Source organism: Nannobrachium achirus, assembly GCF_963921795.1.
Source record: "Nannobrachium achirus genome assembly, chromosome: 2".
Classification (NCBI taxonomy): Eukaryota; Metazoa; Chordata; class Actinopteri; order Myctophiformes; family Myctophidae; genus Nannobrachium; species Nannobrachium achirus.
This window is the reverse complement of record NC_137811.1, coordinates 26744239-26764387: the sequence shown is the minus strand read 5'-3', so window position 1 is coordinate 26764387 and position 20149 is coordinate 26744239. Positions and strand designations below refer to the sequence as shown.

At 47.8% G+C, this 20149-nt stretch overlaps 2 protein-coding genes across 2 annotated transcripts in view; both read left to right on the top strand.

Moving 5' to 3' along the window:
- ascc3 (activating signal cointegrator 1 complex subunit 3) overlaps positions 1–20149 on the top strand; it is a 296191-nt gene that overhangs the window by 199853 nt on the left and 76189 nt on the right. Inside the window, exons 22-25 of the mRNA XM_080751624.1 lie at positions 9001–9226; positions 11004–11158; positions 18015–18113; positions 19940–20108. Coding sequence (XP_080607750.1) covers positions 9001–9226; positions 11004–11158; positions 18015–18113; positions 19940–20108 — 649 coding nt within the window. The remainder of the gene's footprint in view (positions 1–9000; positions 9227–11003; positions 11159–18014; positions 18114–19939; positions 20109–20149) is intronic.
- On the top strand, positions 2177–7750 carry LOC308307981 (proteasome adapter and scaffold protein ECM29-like; the record flags this gene model as incomplete). Its single annotated transcript, XM_080753326.1, has 1 exon — positions 2177–7750. The coding sequence occupies one exon, from the start codon at positions 2177–2179 to the stop codon at positions 7748–7750; it is 5574 nt and encodes a 1857-aa protein (XP_080609452.1).

Sequence of the window (20149 nt, the reverse complement as noted above, 5' to 3'; positions counted from 1 at the left end):
AAAGAGGCATCTGCTACTTGAATTAAGGTGACTTGATTGGCTGACATGAAGAACAGCCTGTCAGCTCCCTTTGCTGATTCTATAGTAAACTAGACCAGGTCAACCTGGTTGTGCCAGACCCCTGTCATCATCATTTATGACATCATGCCTTTTGTAGGCATGTCATCATCATGTCATCATCATATATACCCTTTATATAGAAAACCCGGACAGACCGACATTTGCTTATGTAGGCCTACCCATTTCATGGGTCTGGCAACAAACCCACAGTGCAATGCTTTGTTTTCAAGAGTGTTGCGTGCCAACGTCAGTAGCTTTAAAACATACTACTTCTCCACATAATGGGAGGAAGACTTTGATTCTGCGACGCTAGCCTACTTTGTGTGTATGTCCATGTGGGGAAAATAAGTATTTGATTTCTCCATTACATAATAATAATAATTAATAAGCCTTGCAGAGACATGAGGCCCATAGGGCAGGAGCCTATCTCCTGTTTCTGTAGCGTGAGGCAGCTTGATGTACAAGTACACCTCCTGGACATCACGTTAGTATGTCGCAGCGACTTAACCCCAATCCAACCCTTGATGCTGAGTGCCAAGCAGGGAGGCACTGTCTTTGGTATGACCCAGCCGGGGATCGAACCCCGACCTCCACTACTACTACAATCTAACCACAAGCCCACTGAGCTGGTTTCTACATTACATAGAATGGAGAAAATTTTGAAAATGGAGAGGTCTGTGATTCTTTTTTTTTATTTATTTTTTGATTGGACAATATATAATCGATATACAATACAAATAGTTATTCTTCAGGAACAGTATTTTCTGGCGCTCACTTCACACAAGTGTGATTTTTTGGAGCTGTGTGGAACACAAGCTCCCTATACGTGGCCGTGTGTGTAGGTATGTGGGTGGGTATGTGGGTATGTGGGTGGGTCTGTGGGTCTGTATGTAGCCTGTATGTAGTAACCCTGGGTGACCAGAGAGGTGCTGTTGAGTCTAGCCTGCCCTGAGCATCAACTGCAATACACACACACACACACACACACACACACACACACACACACACACACACACACACACACACACAGCTCCACTTCGAACAGAGGTTCGATTTTTTACTTCTGTAAACCTGCGACGTGACAATAAAGCTTGTTCTGATTCTGACATAAACAAACTGCTTCACAACATGTTTGTGTAGCAAAGATATTTTCAGAGAAATCTGTATTTGAACAACTACAAATAAAACTAGAAAGATGCAATTCAGGGAAATTGCGAGTGTGTTTGCCGTTTTTACACTTTCCCATTCAAGTCAAATGGGTTACATTCAAGTCAATGGGGGTCCAGCAACATGTGCCAGCAATTTATATCAGCTCGCACTTATTGATGGTGACATTGCGGGCGTAAACAGACACAGATATCCGACAGGAACGCCACTGAACACAGTACTTGCATGTAATGACTTGAAAGTGTGGTTGCATATTTATTGCCTGGAAAGCCAGAACGTCACCACTCCCCCATAGAACCCCCATAGAACTCAACTACACTTTACGCTATGTTTGTCTTTTTGCTGCTTCCTGATTGGCTATGTTTACGCAATGTTTGTGTTCCGGACTAGAACAATAGTCTGGTTGCCCTACTGGCAACCACACTAATTAATAGGAGAGGTTTTACTGTGGTGTGAGAAAACATAGGAGAGAGAAAATATTATTTCTAGTGGGTGGAGAAATGGGTGAGAGGGTCAAACAGACAATTGGATATTGGATTGCCATATTCTAAGAAATGGCCAATTGCTCCCTGTTCTTTTAGTGGTGCTAACCCCTCCTACGTCTGGCTTTGTGTGTAGGAGCACATAATGAGAACGGAACTCCATGTATGGAGATAACTTACGTCACAGACAGAATGGCCCATGCAAGGAGATAATATGCACGTGTGTCTTGTTTGATACCATGCAAAGTGAACCCGATGACCCATGACATCACAAAAATGTGATGTCATGGGTCCATTAACCAGCCTGTCCGCCAAGTTGTGGCATAGGTCACACCTTTCAGCCAATCACGCGAGGGCCGCATCATAACGACCATACATGGCGTTGCCGAATGAATGGGCAAAAAGCCCAAACGTCGCCCCTCTGTTCCCTCGTAGCACGTCATCGTCGCTCACGACTTCTTCGAAGCATGGCCGCCCGGAATGAACTGGAGGAATTGGAAGGCGTGTTCGTTCGCCTGGCTCACGCAGAGAGTGACACGCAGCTGCAGGACATTACGTCCAGGTTCCTACCCTCCGTCCTCCTGGCGCTCTGCAGTGCTCAGGACGGAGTGCAGAGCAAAGCCCTGGAGCTGCTGGGCCACCTGAACAGGAGGATCAGGAGCCGACCCGAGGTCCAGCTTCCGGTAGAGGCGCTGCTGCTGCAGTACCGGGACCCTGCGGTCCCACAGGCCCTCACGCACTTCTCCGTCATCTATATCCGAATGGGTTACCCTCGTCTTGAGGTGGGCAAGCGGTGTGAGCTGGCCCCTGCCCTGCTCGCCGCCCTGGAGGGCAAGCCCCGGTCCCAGCAGGACATTCTGATGCACCTGCTGATCCCTGCCCTGTACCACATGCAGTACCCCCCTGACCCCTCCAGGAACGCCTCCCCCTTCCCACTGACAGAGACCCCCGTGACGGCGCGACTGCTGCTGGAGTTCATGCTGGACGTCCTCCTGATGCCCTACGGGTATCAGTCTCCCTCCTCCTCCTCCTGCCCCCATCAGGGAAGCGTGGGGGGAGGCGGCACGGAGGTGGCAGCAGGCCACGGTCCCCCCCATGCACCCCCGGGGATGAGTGTCTACGCTGCCACCAGGGTGGCTGGCGAGGCCCAGTGGAGCGACGAGCAGTTGGAACAGTGCAAGTTGGGCATAGTGAAGTTCACGGAGGCCGGGCGGGTTCCGGAGGTTCACACCGTGGTGCATTTAGTGGTCGCCTCCACGGACTCCAGACACAGCGTGGCGACCGCAGCCGAGCTGGCGCTGAAGAGCAGGCAGGGTGTCGTCGACTGGAACGACCCTTCCGTGGTCAGCGGGATGTATGAGGTCTACCTGGGAGACAGCGTCCCTCTCAGAACCAAGGGAGCGGCGGCCGCCGTGAAGCCGGAGCTGAAACGCCAGCCAGTGAGCACCAGGGTCAAAGTCAAGATCCTGACGCATCTTCTGCGCTCCCGTCTGGCGGCGGAACGCTTCCCCGCCAACATCCAGGTTGTGTACGGAGGTCTGTTTGGAGCCGACGCCAGCAACAAGAGACTTCTGGCTCTCAGTCTGCAATTTGTGCATCACATCTGTGCCTTCTGTCCCGACACTAACAAACCTCTGGGCCTGATGCTGCTCACCGGTCTCACAAAGTTCATTAACGAGCACAAGGAGGACTCCAAGTCGCTGGCCGTTGCCTACTCTGCCGTCGGGAAGCTGTCCAGCCGCATGCCCCAACTTTTCACCAAGGATATCGCGTTAGTGCAGCAGTTGTTTGAGTCCATGTGCCGGACGGGGGAGCCGGACGTCCGTCTGGCCATTCAGGAGGCTCTGTCCATGATGGTGGGAGCGTATGCCGACCTGCAGGGGGCGCCGCTCACTCTGATGGAGGCGCTAGTGGCAGCATACATAGGGAGGCCCGAGGTGCAGGCGTGTCAGGTGGCCATCAAGTTTGCCAGCACAGTGTTTGCTTCCGATCACGTGCCTTCCCGATACCTGCTGCTATTGGCTGCCGGAGACCCGAGAGAGCAGGTGTGTGGGGAGGCCCAGAGGGTGCTGAGGGCATTTAACAGCAAGAGTGCGAAGAAGGAGGAGGAGGGCTCTAAACCACTGCCTTCCTTCACTGACATGGTGGTCTATGTCCAGGAGAAAGCAGTTCAGAGCATGAAAGCGCCGGCCAAGTATGTTGTCGGAACCTCCGCACTGCCCTTTGACCCCTCTGCATTCAGAGAGATTATGCTGTACCTGAGAAGGTGTCTGGCCTACAGTGCTGGGGGCGGGGCCACACCCATGTCCAAGAGCCTGGCGGTAGAAGACATGCAGGACGACGCACCCGCCATTGGCCACTACGTCCACACACTGCTGACCTCTGGACCCCATACCTCCCGGTCCAACCCGGTACACGTATACACTGAGCTGCTCCAGCAACTCCTTTCCGCCGTGAGAGGAGTCCCAGTCATGTACTGCCTCCTAGAGGTGGTGTCCGTCTGTCCAGAGAAACTGGCTCCGCGGTTCGTTGACAAAATCAACTGGATTAAAAGTCTGATGAACACAAACAAGGAGGACATGAGAGAGTTGGCGGCCCAACTGTACGCTGTGGTCGTTTCCTCCATGTCTGGGAAAGAGCTGAAGACGGCCGTGAACAACCTGGTCAAGATCACTAAAGACAGCCATAGTCCCGAGACCCAGCACGGGGCCATCGTGGCTCTGGGCCACATGGTGGGCAGGTACATGAAGAAGAAGAACGCTATGATTCAGCAAATGAACGCCACCCCCCAGGAGGAGGAGGAGGCTGTCGCCACGGCCACCAGGGCCATCGGCTCCTTCCTGGACAGTGGTAGTGCACCACTGCTGGCTGTAGCGGCATGTTCAGCGCTGGGGGAAATGGGACGCAACGGGCCCCTATTGGTGCCCTCAGAGGGTGAGGGCTTCACCAAACTGTCTCTGGTGGACAACCTCCTGGCTCGCATCCCCTCTGGAAAGGAGAGCAACAAGATGAAGGAGCGATCCGTCCAGACCTTGGGATACCTCCCCGTGGGAGATGTGGACTTCCCCCATCAGAAGAGGATCCTGCAGGGTCTCATGGACTCTGTGGAGGCGAAGCAGGTCGAGCTGCAGTTCACGGTAGGAGAGGCCATCACCAGCGCTGCCTTGGGAAGCAGCTCTGGAGCCGGCAGGGACCCGTGGACCTGCACTGAGGATCACTACAGCCCACCACTCACGTCACACGTTAAGAACAACGACGTGGTGCCGTGGGTCCTCAACTCGGTTCTGTCCAAGTACATCCCCAGTCAGAACCCGCACGTCCGGCGAGCAGCTTGCGTTTGGCTGCTTTCTCTGGTTAAGAGACTCGAACATCACGAGCAGATCCGGTCCAGCCTGAAGGAGATCCAGACGGCGTTCATTTCCACCCTGTCGGACCCCGATGAGCTGAGTCAGGATGTGGCGTCTAAAGGCCTGGGCCTGGTCTACGAGATGGGAGGAGAAGGTGACCGCCAGGAGCTGGTGTCCACGCTGGTGGAGACACTCATGACCGGCAGGAGAGTGAAGCATGCAGTGTCAGACGACACAGAGGTGTTCCAAGGGGAAGCTTTGGGGAAAGCACCGGATGGACACAACTTGTCCACGTACAAGGAGCTCTGCTCATTGGCCAGCGACCTCAACCAACCAGATCTGATCTACAAGTTCATGAACTTGGCCAATCACCACGCCACGTGGAACTCCCGCAAGGGTGCGGCGTTCGGGTTCCACGTCATTGCTGCGAAGGCTGGCGAACAGCTGACTCCCTACCTTCCCCAGCTGGTGCCTCGCCTCTACTGCTACCAGTTTGACCCGAACCTGGGCATCCGCCAGGCCATGAGCGGCATCTGGGACGCGCTGGTCAAGGACAAAACCCTGGTGGACAAGTACCTGAAGGACATACTGCAGCATGTCATCTCCAACCTGACCAGTAACACCTGGAGGACTCGTGAGTCCAGCTGCCTGGCTCTCAATGAGCTGATCCGCGGCCGCCAGGCTGACGACATCATTGACCACCTGGCGGAGATGTGGGAGACGCTGTTCAGAGTCCTGGACGACATCAAGGAGTCTGTGAGGAAGGCTGCAGACCTGGCTCTGAAGACGCTCAGCAAGGTGTGCACTCGTATGTGTGAGTCCACGGGTGCTGCGGCCCAGAGGACCCTGGCGGTCATGTTACCCCCCCTGCTGGACAAGGGCATCGTTAGCAACGTTGCGGAGGTCCGCTCGCTCAGCCTTCAGACCCTGGTGAAGGTCAGTAAGACGGCCGGCGCCAGGCTGAAACCCCACGCCCATCGGCTGATCCCAGCCCTGCTGGAGGCCCTCAGCGCCCTGGAGCCCCAGCTCCTCAACTACCTGAGCGTCCGAGCAACGGAGCAAGAGAGGAGCGCCATGGACGCAGCCAGGCTGACCGCTGCCAAGTCCTCCCCCATGATGGAGACAATCAACGCATGTCTGCAGCATCTGGACGTCTCTGTGCTGGGAGAGCTGGTCCCCAAGCTCTGTGAGCTGCTGAAGAGCGGAGTAGGTCCCGGAACCAAGGGCGGCTGTGCCAGTGTCATTGTGTCCCTCGCTGTGCAGCGTCCCCGAGACCTCGCCCCACACTCGGGCAAGCTGATGAGCGCCCTGCTGAGCGGTGTCCACGATCGCAGCGCCGTGGTGCAGAAGGCTTATGCCTCTGCTCTAGGCCACTTGGTCAGGGCGGCCAAGGACAGCAGCGTCGAAAAGCTACTGCTGAAGCTCAACGCCTGGTACTTGGAGAAAGAGGACCCGGCGTACAGGTCATCGTGCGTGCAGACCATGCGTGCCATCAGCCTCCACAGCCCTGACGTGCTGAAGAGCCACGCCGCAGCGGCACTGCCCCTGGCCTTCCTGGGCATGCACCAGGAGGCGCCAGGCCCACAGGAGGAGGAGGAGAAGGGAGGACGGCCCCACGACGCCACTCTGTGGGCCGAGGTGTGGCAGGACAATGTCCCAGGGAGCTCCGGAGGCGTCAGGCTCTACATGACGGAGCTGATCGCCATCGCCCATAAGGCTCTGCAGTCTCAGTCCTGGAAGACGAAGGCTCAAGGCGCTGCCGCCATGGCGACCGTCGCCAAAGAGCAGAGGGGCTCCTTGGTGGCGCCACACCTGGGCGCTGCCTTGAGTGCTCTTCTACAGGCGCTGTCTGGACGCACGTGGGCTGGCAAGGAGGAGCTACTGAAAGCCATCGGCTCGGTGGCGTCGGAGTGCCGTGCCGAGCTGCTGAAGCCCCGCCCTGGCCAGCCCACCATCCCCGAGGTGCTGGCGGCGGTGATGAAGGAGTGCCGCCGTGAGACGGACAGCCTGGCGTACAAGATGGCCGCCTTGTGCTGCGCCGGAGACGTGCTGCACGGCAGCCAGGAGGACGGCTTCAGCGACATGGCCCAGATCCTCCTCCCTCTGATCAGGAAGAAGTGTCCGGAGAGCGGCGCCGGCAGGTCACTGGAACAGGACGACGAGGAGGAGGAGGATGTGAAGGGCGGCGAGCTGCGGACGCAAGCTCTGCTCTGTGCTCTGGACACGCTGGCAAAGAGCTGGCCCAGGGACCCACACACCCAGGCTGCCTTCCAGACGGAGGTGTGCGCGCTCATGTGCGACAAGCTGAGGCTGAGCAGCTGGAGGGTGCAGCTGGGAGTCCTACGGTGCATGAAGACGTACTTCCAGGAGCTGGTGTTACTCCAGAAGGACCACCACCACCACAACGGTCAAGATTCAAACACACTGCTGCTGACCCAGATCCTGTCAGAGAGCTGCGCTGCTCTCACGTACCCTCTGGAGAACCAGAGCTACCCGTCGGTGAGGAGCGAAGCCTTGTCTGTGGTGGAGCTGCTGCTGAGGAGGACCGGGGAGAGCGGTCGCTGGGACTGCCTGACAACGGAGAGCAGACGGCAGCTGCAGAGTTCTCTGTCCGGCCTGCAGTCGTCCGACGTCAGGCCTGACCTGAAGGACCAGGCTCTGCAGCTCCACAGACTCATCCAGAGCCTGACCTGAAAGACCAACACACTACCCCCCCCCCCCCCCCCCCTCACACACACACACACACACACACTTGTATGTCAGTGCTGAATTGTAGGCATTACATTTTATTTGACAGATACATATTAGAAATGTTGCCTCTTTCAATATATTTCATATTTGACAATTTGGCCAATTTGGTATTGAAAATGTCCTGACCCCTCGATACACTGCTTTAGCCAGCACAAACACATGCGCGCACGCACAAACGAACATATGCCTGTCTCACACACACACACACACACGCATTTAATTTTACTGAACTTCGTGAGGATTTCTTTTTTTTTTTACCTAACGTAAACATACCAAAAATATCTACCAACTCAAATCACTATTGAGAAAAAGAAAACCAATGGTGACTGATCCTATTAGTAAGCATATTAGTTTTTTTTTTGTATTAATCAATAATGTCAGTTATGTTGTGGTGAAGAGAAAACGTTTGCTCTGCTCCTTTTTTTCCCCCTATGGACCATTCCAAGTGTGTTTGCCTTATATGTAATAATGTACGCTATTCCAAAGAAAGGAAACCTGTGGAGATAACAAACACACAGACGTAAGGGTTTTCAATAGCACTGATTTATTAAATAATAATAATCTAAAACCTGAAAAATTTAGTTAGCTGGTTTAGAAGACATTTTTATAATTAGCCCGGCCTCTACTGAGATAATTGTTCACTTTGTGATACAAGCACCAAATTTTGCACAAAGTTTCCTCTGGACCTACTTTTTCCAAAAAGCAAGTTTGCCACTCAATTAAAAGCAAATAGGGTTGGGGTCCCATTGACTTTCTATACAGTAAAATAATACAACAAAATAAATCTGCTTTAAGTAGCAAGTAGGGGTCAAACATTCCTTAGGCTAGAAAGGCCATCACAAAACTATGGTTTAGTGATGAGTCATCACTTTTCACAGTGGTTTTCACTCTTTTGTGGGGGCCTTTATTTTATTATTACTTTACTGTATAGAAAGTCAATGGGACCCCAACCCTATTTGTTTTTAATTGAGTGGCTAACTTGCTTTTCTGAACAAGTAGGTCCTAGGCATTGTTCATGCCAAATTTGGTGCTTGTATCACAAAGTGAACGATTCTATCAATAAATTGACTTGTAGCCGCTTGGCCTCGGGTCTAAAGGGGCTATAGACTCAAAGTGTGTGTCTGTGTGTGTGTGTGTGTGTGCGTGTGCGTGCGTGCGTGCATGCGTGTGTGTTTTGCTTGGATGTCCCTCAGAACGCGGCTCGCATCGTCAGGGCCCTGTTCGAGATCGCCCTGCGGAAGCGCTGGCCGGCCATGACCTACCGCCTGCTCACCCTGTGCAAGGTGATCGACAAGCGGCTGTGGGGCTTCGCCCACCCTCTGCGCCAGTTCCCCAGCCTGCCTCACACCGTGCTGCAGAGGCTGGAGGACCGCAAGCTCAGCCTGGACAAGCTGAAGGAGATGAGGAAGGACGAGATCGGTGAGGAACAAGCGTTGATTTCGTCGGCTGAGGCTATGACGAAAGATGTCCGTTGACTACCTTAACCCATTTAGGCCTAGAATTATTTAACCGGAGAAAAATAGCAGATATACAAGCTCACAGCGCGGCACCAAGTGCCGCGCTGCGAGCTTGTAGATCTGCTATTTTTGAAAAATCGTGCAAATTAGAATTTTGACCTGATTCTATAAGTGTCTTTTGAATCCTTCTAAGATTTTTTGAAAAACCTATTTTTCTGTGACAGCAATCTGGCCAGCCATCGTCAAAGAAAAGGTGTTTTTCACTTAACTCGGGCTCAGTTAGTCTGTTCTTGAGAGACTACTATGTCAGTGGTTCTCAAACTTTTTCATGTGAAGGACCCCCAATATGATATGTATTTGGCCACGCCCACGGACCCCCATCTCAAAATATTTAGTTCCAGGGACCACCCAGAAGCAAAATTTGAGTTACAAATGTTGCTTTGAAAATACATTTATTCAAAGATTTGCACACATTCTAATGACTTTTTCAAAAATAGCAGATCTACAAGCTTGTGAGCTTGTATATCTGATATTTTTCACTGGTTAAAGCATTCAATAATTCTAGGCCTAAATATTTAAACTAAATAAAAACTAAGCTATGATGACTAAATTGACAATTTTGACAACAATAGCTATGATGACTAAATTGACAATTTTGACAACAATACAAACTAGACTAAGATATTAGAGAGGGACTAGTGGAGAAGAGATCCAGTAGAATAAAAAGAAATGTTGCCGTGTTGCGCTCTGAAAATAGCAGATCCACAAGATCTATAAACTTGTAGATTGGCTATTTTCAGCATGAAACCAAGTGTAAGATCAGCCATTACGAAGCCATCAAGGCCGCCAAAATAAATCAATGTTGGCAAAATCAACTGTAGATTTAGTCCACTAAAAGCCAATTTATAATACTTTTACTTCTACTCCACAACATATCGGATCCAAATATTGTACTTTTACCCCGCTACATTTATTTTAAAACTTTAGTTACTAGTTACTTTGCAGATATAAATTATAATATAATAAAATACATACATACATAAACCACTTTAGCCCTATGTTATATCTTGGCTATTTGAAAATAGCCGATCTACAAGCCCACTGAGCTTGTAGATCTTTTCAAACATTTCGTACTTTTACTTTTGGTACTTTACATTTGGTACAACATGATGTCAATACTTTTGTACTTTTACTCAAGTACATTATGAATTCCAGACTTTTACTTGTAATTTAGTATTTCTACATTGCAGTATTGATACTAGAGTTCTCAAATTCTGCCCGAACCCGATCATACCCGAACCCGACCCGACATTTAGGGCCGGGTAGGGCCTAAAATGTATGCTAATTAGTCAGGCCGGGTAGGGCCTCGGGCTCAATGAAAAAAGAAAATATATTTTTTAAATAATTGTATTACTTTTACTCCGTGATAGAGTTCTCAAATTCGTCCCAAACCCGACCATACTCGACCCGACATTTTCGGGCCGGCTAGAGCCTAAAATATATCCTAATTAGTCTGGCCGGGCCTCGGGCCGGCCCAGTTAGGACCCAATTAGGGCCGGGCCTTCATTTTCAGGCCCGTTCAGAACTCTAATTGATACTTTTTAATAGGGCTGTCACAATTATTACATAATCGTCTAATCGTGATTATTTGACATTATCGCAATTATTTTGTCATAATCATCATAATATAAAATGTGAGTACTGCTTGTGGGTGACCTCCTGCTTGCTGTGTGTTCCAGGTCACATGCTGCACCACGTCAACATCGGGTTAAAGGTCAAGCAGTGCGTCCACCAGATCCCCTCCATCACCATGGAGGCCACCATCCAGCCAATCACACGCACCGTCCTCCGCGTGCGCCTCGTCATCAACCACGATTTCAAGTGGAGCGACCAGGTAAGCTCGGCAACCAGGTCACGCGTGCTCGCTGCATTACATGAAATGTGCATTTATTTATAATAATAATATTAAGATAGATAGATAGATACCTTTATTTTCCCAAGGGGGAAAATCAGTTGCCCAGAGGCAGCACAGCAGTATAAGGTTATTTACAAAGTTACAGAGAAGTAAGAAAAAAAGATAAAGAAAGTAAATAATCAAACCTCGGTTCGAAGTGTTCTAGAGCTATGAACTCTGTGATCTATACATTCTTCCAATTCTGAATGAATGAATCATTTTATCTGGAGGGACGAATTGTCATGTGAAGCTTGACCAATCCTCAAAGTATGGTCTCATTGGACATTTTTAGTCATCCAATCATCAGACCGGGACGGACGTTACACACATATTCTGGACCTACGGGACAGATAAAACCTGTTCATTCTGGACTGAAATGACCATATATGGACATGAACGGGACACACATGTACGGGACAGATAAAACCTGTTCATTCTGGACTGAAATGACCAAATATGGACATGAACGGGACACACAAAGCCACTCCTTGGAAGCTGCTTTCACTGCTTCAAAAAGATAAAGAAAAAAAAAAAAAAACAAGTACAGAGTACTAGTACAGAGTACTAGAACTGCACTCTGTCAAGTTGCCAACTTGCTTCTTGTGCACAAGTAGGTGCGCCAGCAGAGCGCACCATGAGGTGTGCTCACCACTGGCATCACCACTGGCGATGCCAGTGACATCACAACTGGCCAGAGATGGGAAAAGTACTCACGTTCTGTACTTAAGTAAAAGTAAAAGTACTTGTGAAAAAAACGACTTTGGTAAAAGTAAAAGTACTCATTCCAAATAATTACTCAAGTAAAAAGTAAAAAGTACGTGCTTTGAAAAGTACTTTTAAAGTAAAAGTATTTTTACTGTATATTTCTAGAATTTGAAGGATATTAAAATTAAAAGATCCCCACCAAACATACGTCTTAAAACTGGCCCAGAATTGGTTTCCTACTATGATGTGAAATCTAAATGCAGCAGTGTTTTTTTTAGACTGAGTACCAGTTATAGATAATATTTGACTCTCCAAGAACAATCATTATTATTATAAAAAATATATGTATATCCCACGATTTTGTAACCCATTTTTTAACCCTTAAGTGCTGTTCGGGTCATTTTGACCCGTTTTACATTTTCATTTGGAAAAAAAAGGTAGAAGTTAAAAATGTTTCCACCTGAAACTCACTGGCCTTAAAGATTCTTCTGAGATGAACATGTAAAAAAAAATATTTTTGCACTACACCCATGCTACACCCCCCTCATATTTTTTGAACCTTAAGTGCTGTTCGGGTCATTTTGACCCGGAAGCACAGAAATACACAGTATTATGCCAAAACACAGACACACAGTCACCCCCACTTCTAACACCCCCCTTCCGAAGCCCCATTCCGAACCCTCCCCCCTTCCTATAAGCATGAGCAATATTGCCCAGTATTAAATGAAGTAGTTTTTTTTACATGGATTTCAGCTAAATCAGTAAAAACGCCTAGCTCTTTCAGTGTTTAATGTGATATAGCAAAGCAGAAATGCAAACATTTACCAAATATATTATGAATTGTTTGGTATTGAGTCAAAGTCAATGTATCATGATGATTTGTTAAGTTAAAATTTATATTAGTGTTGTTTTTTTTAAATCAAATATCCACCGGGTCAAAATGACCCGAACAGAACGAAGGTGTAGTGAATCTGAACAGAACTTAAGGGTTAAAGTGCCAATTGACCACCAAGTAGGCCTACACCATTATGACTGATGTTAAAATACAGATAAGGTTTCCTAATAAGAATGTCGTTTTCATTGTTCAATTATAATTATAATACATCTCACATCCACAGACAGACAGATTTCTGACTGTTATACTTTAAGATGTTTTGCATGTCTGTCAGAGGACCCCAATGTAAACAAGCCATACAGACTGTATGGATGATAATCATACAGTAGTGCGTTTGCTATGCGAACTGCTAATCAAGTATTCAATCAATCAATTCAAACAAATGCATGCATGCACGCGCATGAGGGCACGCACGCGCGCGCGCTCTCACACACACACACACACACACACACACACACACACACACACACGCTAAAGGCTTTTGCGAGGCAAAGATGACCGAAGCTACAGTTGTGCAGAGTCTGCAGAACGTTTCACTTTTTCCATACAGAACTTTATCCAGCATGAGATAAAAAGCAATTGCACTGACTCACCTAAGCTTCGGAGGTTAAAAAAGAACGCATTTCCAACGCGTGTACATTACAGGAGCAGCATATGGCCAAAGTCTTGTGTTTATAATCCATAGTTAGTAGTTATAATCCACGTGAATTAATTGTTGATGTTTGAAAGCTGTGACGAGATGAATGGTTTACAGCATGATGGTAGAATTAAACCACCTTTCTTCCTCTTCCTCTGAAAATCGTGGATTTCAAAATAAGAGCATAGGGTATTAGGCTATTATGTTATGTAGGCTATATGATTAGTTTTATTTGGTAGTCTAGTTACAGGAAGTAAATAGACCGGTGCTTTCCTACTTGACACAATGACTCTCACTCTGGCCAGGCAGCAGCAGAGCGTCACCGCAGCCTCTATGAATGATGATCAAGCGCTGTAATCATTTTGTTTGATCTGCCACGCATCGGCGCAACATTAACATAAAACCAAAGTAGCGAGCCTGTTTTGAAAATGTAGCGGAGTAAAAGTACAGATACTTGTGTTAAAATGTAACGGATAAAAGTAAAAAGTACCCAGAAAAATAATTACTCAGTAAAGTACAAAGTACTGAAAAATGTACTTCGTTACAGTAACGAAGTATTTGTACTTCGTTACTTCCCATCTCTGCAACTGGCATCACCAGGAATGCTGTTAATGATGACGTTGCCAGAAATGCTGGACCCTGATTGGGCTACGGGCTTAAACAAAGAAGGACACCGACCGCAGTTAGGGTTTAAGCAATCTGGGAACCCATTGCCAAAAAATGTATTTGCTTTTGCGGGCACTGCCCCCGTGTAGAGACCGGCTGACAGGCCGTCTACTCTCCTTCAGCCCTACTCTTCTGGTGGTGCTCCTTTGTTTTCATTCCTAACTCGACACATTGTAATGGGAGTTGCAGACTCTTGAGAGATTAGGGATGTTAAGTGTCTTGCTCAGGGACACCTCAACACCTTGCCAGGGTCGGAAAAATCAAACCATTCAACTATGGTTTGTTGCTTTGATTGCTCAGCCACTGACAGCCAGTCTGAGCATTCAAAGCAGTGGTAATGTTTAGTAATGTGTCCCGTCATCATGGAGGACTGTGCTTTTCCAGCTGCAGGCAGGCACAGACACCGATTTATACTTAGTTGTTGTCACTGACAATTGCTGCAATGTGAGCTTGCAGAGCGGCTATCTTCAGTGTGCAACTAAGTATAAGTCAGGCTTAATGAGATGATGTGTGAATCCCACTGCACAACCTCTAGAGCCTCTGAAAAACACACACTCTCACAGCCCTTCTAACTTTTGAATGTGTTAACACTGTCCGTCTCTGTTGTTTACCCTCCAGCGCCGGCTGTTAAAAGAGATTTGCGTATTTTTATTGTGTAGCCGTAGCACCTAGGGACCAAGTTATCTTGAAGACGGTCTGTCTCTGTGTGTGCGTGTGTTTTTATCTGTCTTTGTGTATGCCTGTCTGTCTGTCTCTCTGTCCGCTGGTAATCTTGAAGAAAAACTAGCCCGATCAGCGACCAAATTTCATGTGCGTTTTGCAAATTCATAATCTACTACTCCTCCATTTTTGGGAAAGACTGAAATCTAGCATGCAGGAGAGTAGCAGGCACGCTCCCCACCCGGCGAGGGCTCAGACAAAACCAGCATCATCACGGAACACCAAAGGTCCTGGGGATGGGGATGGGATGATACACGATATTATCGTTTATCGTTATAAAAAAACACTCACGATAATCGTATCGTGATATCGTCATGCACTAGCATCAATTCACCTTTTATTTGCCGAGCTGCAGATCCGGTACCACTTAAACCCTCTAGAATTGGTCAAAGGTACTTATAATACACATATATGTACTTGATACAGTCTTTTTTTCACTCTCCATCAAATGTCTTTGCCAAAAAATAGCCGATCTACAAGCTCACAACGCGTCGCGGTGCGACACGCTATTTTTTGGCAAATGTTCCGCCCCAGCATAATGGATTTTGATTATCGCGATAATATCGTAAATCGCGATTTATATGGTCACACTTCATATCATCCCATCCCTACCTGGGGAGCTCGGTCACAACGAGGCCTCCCTCTCCACCCCCCTCACCCACTTCAGACCGGTTGCCCAGAGGGATCAACGGGGGGGGTGTGGGATGCTTTACCAGCGGTTTGCCGTGGGACCCGAGGGGAATAGGAGGCTCATTGTAGCGGGGGCACCCAATATGAAGATGAATGTTTGTGTCCGATTAGCGATGCATGCTCCGTTCATGGGAGAGTGGTAATGGAACACCCCCCCAGCTTAGCCCTGATCCGGCCTGCATATGTCCGCACGCCGCGCCCGGCCTAGCCAGGACACATGTAAAGACACATGAGCTTCCTCCCCCTTCGCCAAGACTATAATGACTCATTTTAACTCTCAAATACCTGGAACGGGCCCGAGTCGTGTTAGATTTGAACCACTTTAACCATTATGTTATGCTTTAACTATTGAAAAATAGCAGATCTACAAGCTCACGGTGCCGCGCTGCGAGCTTGTAGATCTGCTATTTTTGAAAAATCTTGAAAAGGTGTGCAAGTCTTTGAATATCTTTGACCCGATCTTTAACACGACTTCTAAATCCTTCCTCTAAATCAGTGGTTCTCAAACTTTTTCATGTCAAGGACCCCCAAAATGACAGACCCCCATCTCAAAATATGTTGTTCCAGGGACCCCCCAGAAGCAGAGATTTGAGTTACAAAAGTTTGCTTTGAAAAATATACTGTATATTGAAAAATGTGCACTTTTTTTCAAAAATAGCAGATCTACAAGCTCGCAGCGCGGCACTCGGTGCCGCGCTGTGAGCTTGTATATCTGCTATTTTTCAATAGTTAGAGCATTCAATAACTCTAGGCCTAAATGGGTTAAAAAAGGAAGCAGATTTTTGTTGGCTTTCTCTTTTTCTTTTTTTTTTTTAAAGTTTTTTTCATGGCTTCTTATTCCACTTGTGGTCTTTTTCCCAAGCAGTCTCTGTCTGTCTGTCTGTCCGTCCGTCTGTCTATCTCGTCTCTCTTCAAGGATTTAGTTGTTTATGTACAACAAGCGGGCCCTCGGCTCCGTGGCCCCTGTGCCAAAAAGCCACAGACCTGTTTAGAAGATGATATAGTGGGTGGCGTCGGTGTGTGTTTATCTGCGGAAGCTCCAGTGTCTTTCCCCCCCCCTTGCTCTCTCTCTCTCTTCACGTCTCATAAACCTGTCTTCCGCAGTCAACCATCCGTTCTTTCCACGGCAGCAGGAAGCTATAAGCTGTGGTACGGGGACGGGGACGGGGGGGGGCTGTAGGTGGGGTGTACGCGGGCTGAGCTCACCACAGCAGCACACCTCACCTAGGGCTGTCACAATTATTACATAATCGTCTAATCGTGATTTTTGGACATAATCGTGATTATTTTTCATAATCGTCATAATCGTTTCCATGTTGAAAAATGTTCATATATTTAAATAAAAGGTCAGAAATAGTGGAAATAGCCGATCTACAAGCTCACAATGCGTTGCGATGCGACGCGTCAATGTTCTTTTTTAAGTATAAAGTTGTCAAATATGTCAGTAATTATGTGTCATATCTACCATGTGCAACTTAAAAGCAGAAATGTAATTGTCAACGACAAATACACAATTAAATCGTTAATCGCAATTGTTTGAGTGACAAATAATCGTCATGTAAAATTTCATAATCGTGACAGCCCTAACCTCACCTCGCTACACCGATTCTGTTATTGCAATGTGTCACCGCTATTGGTATTTTTCGTAAATTAATTGATCATACTACAGCGGCACACAAAAAACAACAAGTTGTAAGATCCACAATTCGTGCTGCGTTTTGAGCTTGTAGATCTATAAACACATACACACACACACACACACACACACACAGAGTATATAGCTCGAGTGGCTCAGTGGTCAAGTACCTGCCTGAGGGTATGAATCCACCACAGCACATCTGGGTTTGTCAAGCGTCTACCGCATATGATGAAAATTGGCCTGCTTTCGGGCCGGGGGAGGAAAACCACTCTTTATATTAACACAGTATATATTAATACACACACACACATAGGGCTGTCACAATTATTACATAATCGTCTAAACATTATCGCAATTATTTTGTCATAATCGTGAATGTTGAAAAAGGTCCGAAATAGTGGAAATAGCAGATCTACAAGCTCACAACGCGTCGCATTGCTACGCGTTGTGAGCTTGTAGATCGGCTATTTCCACTATCAAAGTTATTTTTTAAGTAGTAAGTTGTCAAATATGTCAGTAATTTCTTTGTATATTTAGGTTATATCTCATATCTACCATGTACAACTTCAAAGCCTAAAAGCCAAACAGAAATGTAATTATCAACAACAAAAACACAATTAAATTGTTAATCGCCAATTATTTGAGTGACAATTAATCGTCATGTAAAATGTCATATCGTGACAGCCCTAGACAGACACACACACACACACACACACACACACACACACACACACACACACACACACACACACACACACACACACACTTGTATCACCTATTCTAAGCCGTCTCTCATAACCAATGGGTGGAGTGTGACTGGTCCATGTCCATGTGTGTCCTCCAGGTGCATGGCTCGGTGGGAGAGCCCTGGTGGCTGTGGGTGGAGGACCCCATCAACGACCACATCTACCACTCTGAGTACTTCCTCCTGCAGAAGAAACAGGTGGGCCGTCCCTTCTTCTGACCCTCTGACCTCAACCTTGACCTCTCATCGTGATTTATACTCTGTCGCATGGCACTGTCCAGGGACGTGCTGGCCATTGGGAAAAGCAGGACAACTCCCAAACGGCCGGTTCATTCCCTGCCGGTCCAGGCCGGCCATTAGGAAAACAATTAAATTGTTTGCACAAAAGTAGTGAAAACAGCAGATCTACAAGCACACAACGCCTCGCGGTGCGAGGCGTTGTGTGCTTGTAGATCTGCTGTTTTCACTAGTTTAAATCATTTTTAAAATGATAAATACAAAACAAACGGTTTTGGACAAACAAGGTTTCCACCCGACAACGACGAAATATAACTCATGTAATTGGCCCACTGGCTTGTCACTTTGTCACAAATCTTTGAGTAGCAGCAGCAGTGCTATAGAGAGAGATCTCTCTCTATAGCACGCAATGAGGGCCTCTCCAACTCTTTTTCCCGGGCTGAATCAGGGGCCCAGCACGTCCCTGGCGCTGTCGCTTGCCAACAAGAACTGATCGTCAAGCTAACAACGTGATTCAATGCAACATGTTCTTTCACGCTTCAAAATCTGTTCTTTTTGGCAAACGACAACGGCGTGCGATGGAGTATGAATTTAGTCTGATGTGTGTTAGTGCAAACCAATGTGTGACTACATGTACATTCCATTTTTACCATATCGTCGTTGTTGGATGAAAACCTTCTATGTCCAAAACCGTTCATTTTGCATTTATCATTTTAAAAATGATTTAAACTAGTGAAAACAGCCGATCTACAAGCACACAACGCCTCGCACCGCGAGGCGTTGTGTGCTTGTAGATCTGCTGTTTTCACTACTTTTGCTGCGACGGCCTTGTATGATGAAGCAGGGCTTACTTCGTGAAAAAACATTTCAAATTTGAAACTTGGAGATACGAGGTTTCTGCCCGACAACGACGATATATAAGTCAAATTAAAAGCATATCAAGCACTCAAAAATCCAGATGAGGAAACAATTGATTGATTCAAAAACTATTTTAGGCGCTCAGGTGGCGCAGTGGTAAAGTCCCTGCCCATCACCACAGAGGTTGTAGGTTCTAATCCACTAGTGGTACATCCGGCTTTGTCGGGTTTCTGTGTCAGCACAATTTTCCCGTGTTGGGGGGGAGGGAAGCCGGGTGGGGATGGTGATATGTGTCACTGCATGTACTCCTACGGGTTGGAGCGGCACCTGTCAGCAGTAGGACGAAGGCTCTACGTCCTCCCGGTGGGGGCTCCTCACTGGCAGGTGAGTCAGTAGTAAGATACAACATCAGTGACGACACACAAATGTGTGTGGGGAGGAAAAAATCGGCTACTTTAAATGATTTTTTTATGATCACAATTAGGAAGAAATTCCGGTTAGGACGATTAGACATTTATTATTTGAAGGGGTTATAGGGGTTGAGGATTGTAATTTTTAGGTTAAATGTACGGGTACGTTTGGTTACAGTTGTTACATTATCAGAGTTAAATGAACTGAGTTAAGGTGGTTGCACACTGCACTGCGTGTTTTCGTTGCGTTTTGGAAATCCGAAAGCCGTAGGCCAGGGAGAGAGAGAGGAAAGAGAGAGAGAGCAAGGGACTCAGTGCGACAGCTGCGAAGATCGAAAAAAATCAACCCTGGTCCGAAAATAAATACGAAACGGGCGGCAGTGTGCAAACGTGATTGACATAACGTGACGTTGATTTTTTTATTCACGCACTCCGAAATTCACTCCGATATTCGGCCCGAAAAACGCAGCAGTGTGCAAAGACCTTTACTCTGTGTGCATGTGTTCCCCCTCCCACCAGGTGGTGACAGAAGAGCCCCTGCACATCGTGTTCACCATCCCCATCTTCGAGCCCCTTCCCTCCCAGTACTACATCAGAGCCGTGTCCGACCGCTGGCTGGGTGCTGAGGCTGTCTGCATCATCAACTTCCAGCACCTCATACTGCCCGAGAGACACCCGCCTCACACCGGTATAACACACACACCTAGGGCTGTCACAATTATTACATAA